Source organism: Anomalospiza imberbis, chromosome 29 (assembly GCF_031753505.1).
Source record: "Anomalospiza imberbis isolate Cuckoo-Finch-1a 21T00152 chromosome 29, ASM3175350v1, whole genome shotgun sequence".
NCBI lineage: Eukaryota > Metazoa > Chordata > Aves > Passeriformes > Viduidae > Anomalospiza > Anomalospiza imberbis.
The window spans coordinates 1,254,994-1,268,456 of NC_089709.1; the positions used below are offsets into that span (position 1 = coordinate 1,254,994).

At 55.2% G+C, this 13,463-nt stretch overlaps 1 protein-coding gene across 1 annotated transcript in view; it reads left to right on the forward strand.

The window, feature by feature from the left end:
* Positions 1–13,463, forward strand: part of ITGA10 (integrin subunit alpha 10) — a 36,683-nt gene that overhangs the window by 17,131 nt on the left and 6,089 nt on the right. The window contains 7 exon segments of the mRNA XM_068175022.1: positions 72–155; positions 1,887–1,971; positions 2,075–2,188; positions 2,263–2,349; positions 3,143–3,256; positions 5,327–5,419; positions 6,873–6,986. Of these exon segments, the coding sequence (XP_068031123.1) occupies positions 72–155; positions 1,887–1,971; positions 2,075–2,188; positions 2,263–2,349; positions 3,143–3,256; positions 5,327–5,419; positions 6,873–6,986 (691 nt within the window).

Consider the following 13,463-nt stretch of genomic DNA (forward strand, 5'->3'; position numbering starts at 1 on the left):
GGAGGGGCCGCACCCCAGGGGGCGCGGCTGGATTTTGGGGACACTCCCGAGTGTGTCCCCCCCCCATCTAGTGACAGCCGCGAGGCCACACCGCAGGACAACGCGGTCAAGCTGTCCGTGCCCATCCGCTACGAGGCCAACCTGTTCCTGTCCAGGTGGGGCTGGGGGGGTCAGGGAGGGGTCAGGGGGTGTGTGTGGGGGGGGGGACACACATCGTGATGGATGTGACCCCCCCACCCCAAAAAACACCGGCCTGCAGAGTAGGGGGTGGGGGACACACACTCATCGTGATGGATGTGACCCCACACCCACCCCCCAAAAAACACCGGCCTGCAGAATGGGGGGGGACACACACACATCGTGATGGATGTGACCCCCCCACCCCAAAAAACACCGGCCTGCAGAATGGGGGGGGGACACACACACATCGTGATGGATGTGACCCCCCCACCCCAAAAAACACCGGCCTGCAGAGTGGGGGGGGACACACGCATCGTGATGGATGTGACCCCCCCCCACCCCAAAAAACACCGGCCTGCAGAGTGGGGGGGGGACACACACACATCGTGATGGATGTGACCCCCCCCACCCCAAAAAACACCGGACTGCAGAATGGGGGGGGGACACACACACATCGTGATGGATGTGACCCCCCCACCCCAAAAAACACCGGCCTGCAGAATGGGGGGGGACACACACACATCGTGATGGATGTGACCCCCCACCCCAAAAAACACCGGCCTGTGGAAGGGGGGGGGACACGACACATCGTGATGGATGTGACCCCCCCACCCCAAAAAACACCGGCCTGCAGAGTGGGGGGGGGACGACACATCGTGATGGATGTGACCCCCCACCCCAAAAAACACCGGCCTGCAGAATGGGGGGGGACACACACACATCGTGATGGATGTGACCCCCCCACCCCAAAAAACACCGGCCTGCAGAATGGGGGGGGACACACACACATCGTGATGGATGTGACCCCCCACCCCAAAAAACACCGGCCTGCAGAATGGGGGGGGACCCACACACATCGTGATGGATGTGACCCCCCACCCACCCCCCAAAAAACACCGGCCTGCAGAGTGGGGGGGGGGACACACACACATCGTGATGGATGTGACCCCCCACCCACCCCCCAAAAAACACCGGCCTGCAGAGTGGGGGGGGACACACACACATCGTGATCATGTGACCCCCCTGTGTGCCCCCCCAGAGCGGGGATGTGACCCCCCCCGTGTGCCCTCCCAGGATGGGGATGTGACCCCCCCCGTGTGACCCCCAGAGTGGGGATGCGACCCCCCAGTGCCCCCCCAGAGCGGGGATGTGACCCCCCCCGTGTGCCCCCCCAGAGTAGGGGGCTCACGGATTTGGGTGTGCCCCCCCAGACTGGGGATGTGACCCCCCCGTGTGCCCCCCCAGAGCGGGGATGTGACCCCCCCCGTGTGCCCCCCCAGACTGGGGATGTGACCCCCCCGTGTGCCCCCCCAGAGCGGGGATGTGACCCCCCCGTGTGCCCCCCAGAGTGGGGGGGGTCATGGATTTGGGTGTGCCCCCCCAGAGCGGGGATGTGACCCCCCCCCGTGTGACCCCCCAGGATGGGGATGTGACCCCCCCGTGCCCCCCCAGAGTGGGGGGGGTCACGGATTTGGGTGTGCCCCCCCAGAGTGGGGATGTGACCCCCCCCCGTGTGACCCCCCAGGATGGGGATGTGACCCCCAGAGTGGGGGGGGTCACGGATTTGGGTGTGCCCCCCCAGAGCGAGGATGTGACCCCCCCCGTGTGCCCCCCCAGGATGGGGATGTGACCCCCAGAGTGGGGGGGGTCACGGATTTGGGTGTGCCCCCCCAGAGCGGGGATGTGACCCCCCCGTGCCCCCCCAGTGACACCAACCTCCATCGCTACGAGCTCCCCCCCCCGGGCACCTTCACCCCCAGCTCCGGCCCCGAGTTCAGCACCATGGTCAAGGTGAGAGGATGAGGAAGATGATGATGGGGGATGGGGATGGGGGGGGGTCTCAAGAATGTTGGGGACCCCCCCCCTGGCTCATGGTGCCCCCACCCCAATCCAGGTGCAGAATTTGGGGTGCTACCCCCTCCAGAATGTCACCCTGCACATGGCCCTGCCGGCGCTGGGCCACCAGCGGGCCACCATGCTGTCTGTCACCGGTGTCCTGGCTGAGAACGTGAGTCTGGGGACACCTGGGGGAACGGGGGGGGGTCCCCTGTGACCCCCCTGACCCCCCCTGTCCCCCCCCAGGCCACCTGCGGGTTGCACCCCCACGATGGGGGCACCCCCAGAGTGCTCCCGGTGCCCCCCGAGGATCTGCTGCACACCGAGAGGCTGGTAGGGCTGGCAGTGCCCCCCCCCGGATTTGGGGGTTCGGGGGGGTCCCCAACACTCCACGGGATTTGGGGGGGATCAGGCTGGTAGGGCTGGCAGTGCCCCCCCCCCCCCCCCGGATTTGGGGTGTCCCCCCGGGATTTGGGGGTTCGGGGGGATCAGGCTGGTAGGGCTGGCAGTGCCCCCCCCACCCCGGATTTGGGGGTTCGGGGGGGTCCCCAACACTCCACGGGATTTGGGGGGATCAGGCTGGTAGGGCTGGCAGTGCCCCCCCCCCCGGATTTGGGGGTTCGGGGGGGGTCCCCAACACTCCACGGGATTTGGGGGGGATCAGGCTGGTAGGGCTGGCAGTGCCCCCCCCCCCCCCCACCCCGGATTTGGGCGGCTTTGGGTGGTCCCCCCCGGGATTTGGGGGTTCAGGGGGATCCTCACCACTCCCAGAGGATTTGGGGGTGGGGGTCAGGGGAGATCCCCCCCCTCCCGGGGATTTGGGGGGATCCCCAACCCCACCCCGAGGATTTGGGGGTTCACGGGGATCCTCATCATTTCCAGCGGGTTTGGGGGGCTTTGGGGGGTCCCCCCGGGGATTTGGGGGGTTCAGGGGGTTCTCCCCACCTGTCCCCGGTGAGTTTGGGGGTTCAGGGGGGGATCCCCACCACTCCCAGAGGATTTGGAGGGTTCAGGGGGGATCCCTCTCCCGGGGATTTGAGGGGTTCAGGGGGGATCCCCACCACTCCCTGAAGATTTTGGGGTTCAGGGGGGATCCCCCACCGCCCCCCACATCTCTGCCCCCCAGGACTGCTCCAACACGCGGTGCCAGGAGCTGCGCTGCGCTCTGGGGCGGCTGGAGCGCGGCGGGGGCGCCTCCATCGAGCTCCTGCGGAGCCTCCGCGGAGCCGCCTTCAGCGGGGTGGGCGCGGGGGGCGCGGGGGGCTCGGGCGGCTCGGGGGGCTCTGGGGGCTCGGGGGAGTTCGGGGGGTTCGGGGGGCTCTGGGGGTTCGGGGGAGTTCAGGGAGTTCGGGGGGCTTTGGGCGTTCGGGGGAGTTCGGGGGGTTCGGGGGGCTCTGGGGGTTCGGGGGGCTTTGGGGGTTCGGGGGGCTCTGGGGGCTCGGGGGAGTTCAGGGAGTTTGGGGGGCTCTGGGGGCTCGGGGGAGTTCGGGGGGTTCGGGGGAGTTCAGGGGGCTCGGGGGCTCGGGGGAGTTCGAGGGGCTCGGGGGAGTTCGGGGGGTTCGGGGGCTCGGGGGAGTTCGAGGGGCTCGGGGGAGTTCGGGGGGTTCGGGGGGCTCTGGGGGCGCGGGGGAGTTCGAGGGGCTCGGGGGAGTTCAGGGGGTTCGGGGGGCTTTGGGGGTGCGGGGGAGTTCGGGGGGCTCGGGGGGCTCTGGGGGTTCGGGGGAGTTCAGGGGGCTCGGGGGGCTCCGGGGGGTTCGGGGGAGTTCGGGGGAGTTCGGGGGGTTCGGGGGGCTCTGGGGGCTCGGGGGAGTTCAGGGGGCTCGGGGGGCTCCGGGGGGTTCGGGGGAGTTCGGGGGGTTCGGGGGGCTCTGGGGGTTCGGGGGGCTTTGGGGGTGCGGGGGAGTTCAGGGGGCTCGGGGGGCTCTGGGGGCTCGGGGGGCTCTGGGGGCTCGGGGGAGTTCGGGGGGTTCGGGGGAGTTCAGGGGGCTCCGGGGGGTTCGGGGGCCTCTGGGGGTTCGGGGGGCTCTGGGGGTTCGGGGGGCTCTGGGGGCTCGGGGGGCTCTGGGGGTTCGGGGGAGTTCAGGGGGCTCGGGGGGCTCTGGGGGTTTGGGGGGCTTTGGGGGTTCGGGGGAGTTCAGGGGGTTCGGGGGAGTTCGGGGAGTTCAGGGGGTTCGGGGGGCTCTGGGGGTTCGGGGGAGTTCGAGGGGCTCGGGGGGCTTTGGGGGTTCGGGGGGTTATTCTTTCATTTCATGATTTTATTTCATCTCACTATCATTTAATTTTACTATTATTTTATTTTATTATTATATTATTATTTTATTTCACTTTACTATTCTTTTATTTCATTTTACTATTCTTTTATTTCATTTTATCATTCTTTTATTTCACTTTACTATTCATTTCACTTTATCATTCTTTTATTTCACTTTATCATTCTTTTATTCAATTCTATCATTCTTTTATTCAACTCTATCATTCTTTTATTCACTTTATCATTCCTTTATTCAATTCTATCATTCTTTTATTTCACTTTATCATTCTTTTATTCACTTTACCATTCCTTTATTCAATTCTATCATTCTTTTATTTAACTTTATCATTCTTTTATTCAATTCTATCATTCTTTTATTTCATTTATCATTCCTTTATTCAATTCTATCATTCTTTTATCTCACTTTATCATTCTTTTATTCACTTTATCATTCCTTTATTCAATTCTATCATTCTTTTATTTCATTTATCATTCTTTTCTTTCACTTTATCATTCTTTTATTCACTTTATCATTCCTTTATTTCATTTATCATTCTTTTATTTCACTTTACTATTCTTTTCTTTCACTTTATCATTCTTTTCTTTCACTTTATCATTCTTTTATTTCATTTATCATTCTTTTATTCACTTTATCATTCCTTTATTCATTTCTATCATTCTTTTATTCACTTTATAATTCTTTTATTTCATTTATCATTCTTTTATTCACTTTATCATTCTTTTCTTTCACTTTATCATTCTTTTATTTCATTTATCATTCTTTTATTCACTTTATCATTATTTTATTCAATTCTATCATTCTTTTATTTCATTTATCATTCTTTTATTCACTTTATCATTCTTTAATTTCATTTATCATTCCTTTATTCAATTCTATCATTCTTTCCTTCCCTTTATCATTCTTTTATTCACTTTATCATTCTTTTCTTTCACTTTATCATTCTTTTATTCACTTTATCATTCTTTAATTTCATTTATCATTCCTTTATTCACTTCTCTCATTCAGCTGTGCTTTGCTCCTCCTTTCCCCCATCCCAGGTGAAATTCCGGAGCCTGAGGATCGTCAGCAGCGTCTGGCTGGGGGTCGTGGGGGGGCTCCTGGTGCTGGAGGAGGGGGCGCAGCGCCGGGAGGTGGGACCCCAAATTCCCCCCCTCCATCCTTGTCTTCCTCCCCAAATTCCATTTCCCCTCCCCAAATTCCCTTCCCCCTCCCCAAATTCCCTCTTCCCCCCCTTGCATCCTTTTTTTCCTCCCCAAATTCTGTTTCTTCTCCCCCAATTCCCTCTTCCCCCTCCCCAATTCCTTCTTCCCCCTCCCCAAATTCCCTCTTCCCCCTCCCCAAATTCCCTCTTCCCCCTCCCCAATTCCTTCTTCCCCCTCCCCAAATTCCCTCTTCCCCCTCCCCAATTCCCTCTTCCCCCTCCCCAAATTCCCCTTCCCCGTCCATCCTCGTTTTCCTCCCCAAATTCCATTCCCCCCCCAATTCCCTCTTCCCCCTCCCCAAATTCCATTTCCCCTCCCCAAATTCCCCTTCCCCCTTCATCCTTCTTTTCCTCCCCAAATTCCATTTCTCCCCCCAATTCCCTCTTCCCCCTCCCCAAATTCCATTCCCCCTCCCCAAATTCCATTTTCCCTCCCCAAATTCCCTTCCCCCCTCCTCAAATTCCCTTTCCCCTCCCCAAATTCCCTCTTCCCCCTCCCCAAATTCCCCTTCCCCTTCATCCTTCTTTTCCTCCCCAAATTGTTTCCCCATCCCAAATTCCCTGTTCATCCTTGTTTTCCTCCCTAAATTCCCTTTCCCCTCCCCAAATTCCTTTCCCCCCTCCTCAAATTCTGTTTTCCTTCCTCAAATTCCGTTTCTTCTCCCCAAATTCCATTCCCCCTCTCCAAATTCCCTCTTTCCCCTCCCCAAATTCCCCTTCCCCCTTCATCCTTCTTTTCCTCCCCAAATTCTCTTTCTTCTCCCCAAATTCCCTCTTCCCTCTCCCCAAATTCCCCGTTTCCCCTCCCCTCAATCCTGTTTTTTTTCCCCACCCTTCAATCCTGGTTTTTTCCCCCAGAATCCCCATTTCTCCCCCAAATCCCCCATTCCCCCCCCCTCATTCCCGTTTTTCCCCCAAATTCCCATTTTCCCCCCCATTCCCGTTTTCCCCCCCAAATTCCCCATTTTCCTCCCCAAATTCCCCACTTTCCTCCCCAAATTCCCCATTTCCCCCCCATTCCCGTTTTTCCCCCAAATTCCCATTTTTCCTCCCCAAATTCCCATTTTTCTCCCCAGATTCCCCATTTCCCCTCCCATTCCCGTTTCCCCCCCAAATTCCCCATTTTCCTCCCCAAATTCCCCACTTTCCTCCCCAAATTCCCCATTTTCCCACAAATTCCCATTTTTCCTCCCCAAATTCCCATTTTTCCTCCCCAAATTCCCCATTTCCCCCCCCATTCCCATTTTTCCTCCCCAAATTCCCATTTTTCCTCCCCAAATTCCCCATTTTCCCCCCCAAATTCTCATTCCCCACCCCTCAATCCCGTGTTTTTCCCCCCCAAATTCCCATTTTTCCTCCCCCCATTCCCATTTTCTCCCCAGCTGGAGCTGGAGCTGCTCCGGGCCAGGCCGGTGCCCGTGTCCCTGTGGATCCTGGGGGGCAGCGCCCTGGGGGGGCTCCTGCTCCTGGCCCTGCTCAGCCTCGGCCTCTGGAGGGTGAGGGGACACGGGGACACCCGGGGGGACACGGGGACACCCGGGGGGACACCCTGGGGGGACACGGTGGCACCTTGGGGTGGCACCTTGGGGTCACACTGAGGGGTTGGGGGACACGGTGGCACCTTGGGGCAACACTCTGGGGTCACACTGAGGGGTTGGGGGACACGGTGACACCTTGGGGTGACAGTGATGACACCTTGGGGTGACACGGTGACACCTTGGGGTGACACGGTGACACCTGGGGGTGACACTTTGGGGTCACACTGAGGGGTTGGGGGACACGGTGACACCTTGGGGTGGCACCTTGGGGTCACACTGAGGGGTTGGGTGACAAGGTGACACCTTGGGGTGACAGTGATGACACCTTGGGGTGACACGGTGACACCTTGGGGTGACACTCTGGGGTCACACTGAGGGGTTGGGGGACACGGTGACACCTTGGGGTGACACTCTGGGGTCACACTGAGGGGTTGGGGGACACAGTGACACCTTGGGGTGACAGTGATGACACCTTGGGGTGACACAGTGACACCTGGGGGGGACACTGGTGGGGGACGTGGTGGCACCTTGGGGTGACACTGAGGGGAGGCAAAGATGTCACCCAGGGGTGACAATGGGGGGTACACGGTGGCACCTTGGGGTGACACTGGAGGGGGACACCAAGGCAAGGGCGTAATGTCACCCTGGGGTGACACTGGTGGGGTTGGGGGGACACAGGGACACCTGAGGGTGACACCTTGGGGTGACACTGAGGGGGGGACACGGTGACACCTTGGTGGGACACCTTGGGGTGACAATGATGTCACCTTGGGGTGACACTGAGGGGGGACACAGTGGCACCTTGGGTGACACTGAGTGGCCATGAGGTCACTTTGGGGTGACACTGGACGAGGCACGGTGACACCATGGGGTGACACCTCAGGGTGACACCAAGGCAAGGGCGTAATGTCACCCTGGGGTGACACTGAGGGGTTGGGGGGCCATGATGTCACCTTGGGAGGGTGACAGTGTCACCTGGAGTGGTCGTGGGGGTGACACCGAGGTCAGGATGTCATGGTGGCAGTGTCACCCCGGGGTGGTCGGGGGTGGTCAGTGTCACCCCGGGGTGGTCACAGTGTCACCCTGGGGTGGTCACAGTGTCACCCCGGGGTGGTCACAGTGTCACCCGGGGGTGGTCAGTGTCACCCCGGGGTGGTCACAGTGTCACCCTGGGGTGGTCACAGTGTCACCCGGGGGTGGTCACAGTGTGTGGTCACAGTGTCACCCCGGGGTGGTCACAGTGTCACCCTGGGGTGGTCACAGTGTCACCCCGGGGTGGTCACAGTGTCACCCTGGGGTGGTCACAGTGTCACCCTGGGGTGGTCACAGTGTCACCCCAGGGTGGTCACAGTGTCACCCCAGGGTGGTCACAGTGTCACCCTGGGGTGGTCACAGTGTCACCCCGGGGTGGTCACAGTGTCACCCGGGGGTGGTCACAGTGTCACCCCGGGGTGGTCACAGTGTCACCCCGGGGTGGTCACAGTGTCACCCGGGGGTGGTCACAGTGTCACCCCGGGGTGGTCACAGTGTCACCCCGGGGTGGTCACAGTGTGTGGTCACAGTGTCACCCTGGGGTGGTCACAGTGTCACCCCGGGGTGGTCACAGTGTGTGGTCACAGTGTCACCCCGGGGTGGTCACAGTGTCACCCCGGGGTGGTCACAGTGTCACCCCAGGGTGGTCACAGTGTCACCCCAGGGTGGTCACAGTGTCACCCTGGGGTGGTCACAGTGTCACCCCAGGGTGGTCACAGTGTCACCCTGGGGTGGTCACAGTGTCACCCCGGGGTGGTCACAGTGTCACCCTGGGGTGGTCACAGTGTCACCCGGGGGTGGTCACAGTGTCACCCCGGGGTGGTCACAGTGTCACCCTGGGGTGGTCACAGTGTCACCCGGGGGTGGTCACAGTGTCACCCGGGGGTGGTCACAGTGTCACCCTGGGGGGGCTGAGATGCCACCTGAGGGGGGCAGGGTCATGGAGTCACCCTGGAGGAGGGTGACACTGTCACCGTGAGAGGGCCATGGTGTCACCCCGGGGGAGGGATGGGTCCATTCCATCCCTGTTCCCATTCCCATTCCCCATTTCCCAATCCCATCCCCATTTCCATTCCCTATTTCCCACTCCCCATCCCCATTTCCCAATCCCACTCCCCATCCCCATCCCCATTTCCACTCCCCATCCCCATTCCCCATTCCCCATTTCCCCATTTCCCCATTCCCATTCCCATCCCCATTCCCATTTCCCATTCCCCATTCCCCATTTCCCCATCCCCATTTCCCAATCCCATCCCCATTCCCATCCCCATTTCCCACTCCCCATCCCCATTTCCCCATCCCCATTTCCCAATCCCATCCCCATTCCCATCCCATTCCCATCCCCATTTCCCACTCCCCATCCCCATTTCCCATCCCCATTTCCCAATCCCATTCCCCATTCCATTCCCTATTTCCCAATCCCAATCCCATTCCCCATCCCCATTTCCCAATCCATTCCCATCCCCATTTCCCCATTTCCCAATCCCATCCCCATTCCCATCCCCATCCCCATTTCCCAATCCCATCCCCATCCCCATTCCCATTCCCATCCCCATTTCCCCATCCCCATTTCCCAATCCCATCCCCATCCCCATTTCCCACTCCCCATCCCATTTCCCATCCCCATTTCCAATCCCATTCCCCATTCCATTCCCTATTTCCCAATCCCAATCCCATTCCCCATCCCCATTTCCCCAATCCCATTCCCATCCCCATTTCCCCATTCCCAATCCCATCCCCATTCCCATCCCCATCCCCATTTCCCAATCCCATCCCCATCCCCATTCCCATTCCCATCCCCATTTCCCATCCCCATTTCCCAATCCCATCCCATCCCCATTTCCATTCCCATTTCCCCATTTCCCAATCCCATTCCATCCCCACTTCCCATTTCCCCATCCCCATTTCCCAATCCCAATCCCATTTCCCATTCCCATTCCCATTCCCCACTCCCCATCCCCATTCCCATCCCATTTCCCATTCCCATCCCCATTTCTCCCATCCCCATTTCCCCATCCCCCATTCCCCATTCCCCATCCCCATTCCCAATCCCAATCCCATTTCCCATTCCCATTCCCATTCCCACTCCCCATCCCCATTCCCATCCCCATTTTCCCATTCCCATCCCCATTTCCCCATCCCCATTTCCCATCCCCATTCCCCATTCCCATCCCATTTCCCCATCCCCATTTCCCCATCCCCATTCCCCATTCCCCATCCCCATTTCCCATTCCCATCCCCATTTCCCCATTTCCCCCATCCCCCATTTCCCCATTTCCCCATCCCCATTTCCCCATTTCCCCATTCCCAATCCCAATCCCATTTCCCATTCCCATTCCCCACTCCCCATCCCATTCCCGTCCCTCCTCTCCCCCAGCTCGGATTTCTTCTCCCACCCGAAGCCCTCCCGGGAGGAGGAGGAGGAGGAGGAGGAGGAGGAGGAAGAGCAGTGAGGGGACAGCTGCGCTGGTGGCACGAGGACACCCCAGAACCTCCTGGGACACATCCGGGGTTCGGGATCGGAGGGGACGACGCCGGAGCGCCGAGGACGGAGCTGGGGGAACGGCTGGGAGTGGGAAAAGTGGGAACGAGCTGGAAAATGAATCCGAAAATAAGGAAAATAAAATAAAAATTAAAATAAAAAATAAATAAAGTCAAGAACTGAAATAATATAAAAGAAAATAAATCAAGAAATTAAATTAAAATAGAAAAAGTAAAAGAAAAACAAATCAAGAAATAAAATAAAATTTAAAAAAATTAAAATAAATCAAGAAAGAAAATAAAATTAAATTAAATAGAAAAATTAAAATAAATCAAGAAATTAAATTAAAATAAAAGAAAAAATTAAAGAAAAAATCAAGAAAGATAATAAAATTAAAAGAAAATAAATCAAGAAAGAAAATAAAACTAAAATAAAAGAAAAAAATTAAAAGAAAATAAATCAAGAAATATAATAAAATTAAAATAAAATAAAAAAATAAAAGAAAATAAATCAAGAAATTAAAATAAAAGAAAAAAATTAAAATAAATCAAGAAAGAAAATAAAATTAAAAAAAATTTAAAAATTTAAAATAAAATAAGCAAAGTAAATCAAGAAATAAAATAAATGAAAATAATACAAAATTAAAATAAAATAAATCAAGAAAAAATTTAAAAAATTAAAATAAATATCAAGAAATAAAATAAATAAAATAAAAATAAAAGAAAAAATAAAATTTTAAAAATTAAAATATAAAATTAAAAAAATAATAAAATAAATTAAAGCTCCAGCCTGGGCAGCTGCTGGGTCCTGCACTGATAAATTTATAAATCCAGGGATAAACGGATAAACCCAGGGCTAAATTTATAAATTTTTTTTATATTTATAAATTGATAAACCCAGGGCTAAATTGATAAATAAACCCGGGGGATAAACTGATAAATTTATAAACCAAGGATAAATTAACAAATGATAAACCCAGGATACCACGAGGATGAGGAAAACTCCTGGGATTCAGACGTGGGGGAAAAAAAAAAATCACAGGGAATGAATAAAAAAAAAAACCCAAAAACCAAACCAACGAAATATTGAGGAAAAATCAAGATTTTCCTTCAATTGTGGGGGGATTCCAAGGGAGTGGTCCACGATTCCTGCCTGGAATGACTCGTGGGGGGCACAGGGAGCTTTGGACACACCTGGGGCCAACGTGGCCAAGGCTCGGAAAAAAAACCCCAAAAAGCCCAAAAAACCAGTCCAAGGACGGGAGGAAATCCCACGCGGAGCGTTCCTGAGAGCCCGGCGGCCCCGGGAATCGCGAGGCTCCAACCCCGCCCGGGGAAGGGCTCCAGAACCTTCCTTCTTCCTCCTGCCACGAATTTCTGGAGCCCCAAGGGATTCAGAACCTTCCTTCTTCCTCCTGCCACGATTCTTCTGGAGCCCCAAGGGATTCCAGAACTTTCCTTCTTCCACCCGCCATGATTTTTCTTGAGCCCCAAGGGATTCCAGAACCTCCTTCTTCCTCCTGCCACGAATTTCTGGAGCCCCAAGGGGTTCCAGAACCTTCTTTCTTCCTCCTGCCACGGTTTTCTTCTGGAGCCCCAAGGGATTCCATCCTAAACAGAGAAGAGCTCCAGAACCTTCCTTCTTCCTCCCGCCACGATTCTTCTGGAGCCCCAAGGGGTTCCAGAACCTTCCTTCTTCCTCCTGCCACGATTCTTCTGGAGCCCAAGGGATTCCATCCTAAACCGGGAAGGGCTCCAGAACCTTCCTTCTTCCACCCGCCATGATTTTTTTCTGGAGCCCCAAGGGATTCCAGAACCTTCCTTCTTCCTCCTGCCACGATTCTTCTGGAGCCCCAAGGGATTCCATCCCCAACAGGGAAGGGCTCCAGAATCTTCCTTCTTCCTCCTGCCACGATTTTTCTGGAGCCCCAAGGGATTCCATCCCCAAAAAAAATATCTCTCGTGGCTGCGATTCCAATCTCCTGGAAGGGCAGGAAGATTCCCCCCCCCCAAAAAAAAAACAATCCCATTTTTTTATCTCGAACTTTTTGGTTTTTTTTTTTCCAGAGGAGGTTATGAGGGAGACACGGAACCCACTCCCCACCTCTTCCTACTGGAAAAAAAAAAATCCAAAAAAAAAAAACCCAAACCAACCTTTTCTGATACAAAAATGAAATCAAATCACTCCCAAAAATTCCCAAATATAGGCAATTCCATGGTGCAGAAGGAAAAATTCCTGGGAGGAGAGCGCTTGGTGCTGGAATCCCCTAATTCCTGCTACTCGGGGGGGGGGGTTGGTTGGAATTCCCAGACAATGTACACCCCCAGCTGGGATGCTCCTGGCCTCTGGAAGCTTCTGGAAGGCTGCAGAATTTCTCTGAAGGGTCAGAAAGTCCATCTCTCCTGCACTGGGCTGTCGGAGGCGTCGGCGTTCGGGATTTGCCGGGTGGAATCTTCCCCCTTTAGGCTCTTCCTGCAGACGGGGCACGTGTCGTGCTGTGGGGACACAGAGATGTGATCCTGGGGATTTATCCCCCTCTGGATGTTGAAATTTTTGACTTCCAGGGATTATCCCCCCCTGGATGCTGAGAATTTTAAATTCCAGGGATTATCCCCCCCTGGATGCTGAGAATTTTCAATTCCAGGGATTTATCCCCCTCTGGATGTTGAAATTTTTCAATTCCAGGGATAATCCCCCCCTGGATGCTGAGAATTTTAAATTCCAGGGATTATCCTCCCCTTCATGCAGAGAATTTTAAAATCCAGGGATTATCCCCCTCTGGATGCTGAGAATTTTAAATTCCAGGGATTATACCCCCCTGGATGCTGAGAATTTTCAATTCCAGGGATTATCTCCATTTTGATGCTGAGAATTTTCAATTCTACGAATTATCCGCCTCTGGATGTTGAAATTTTTCAATT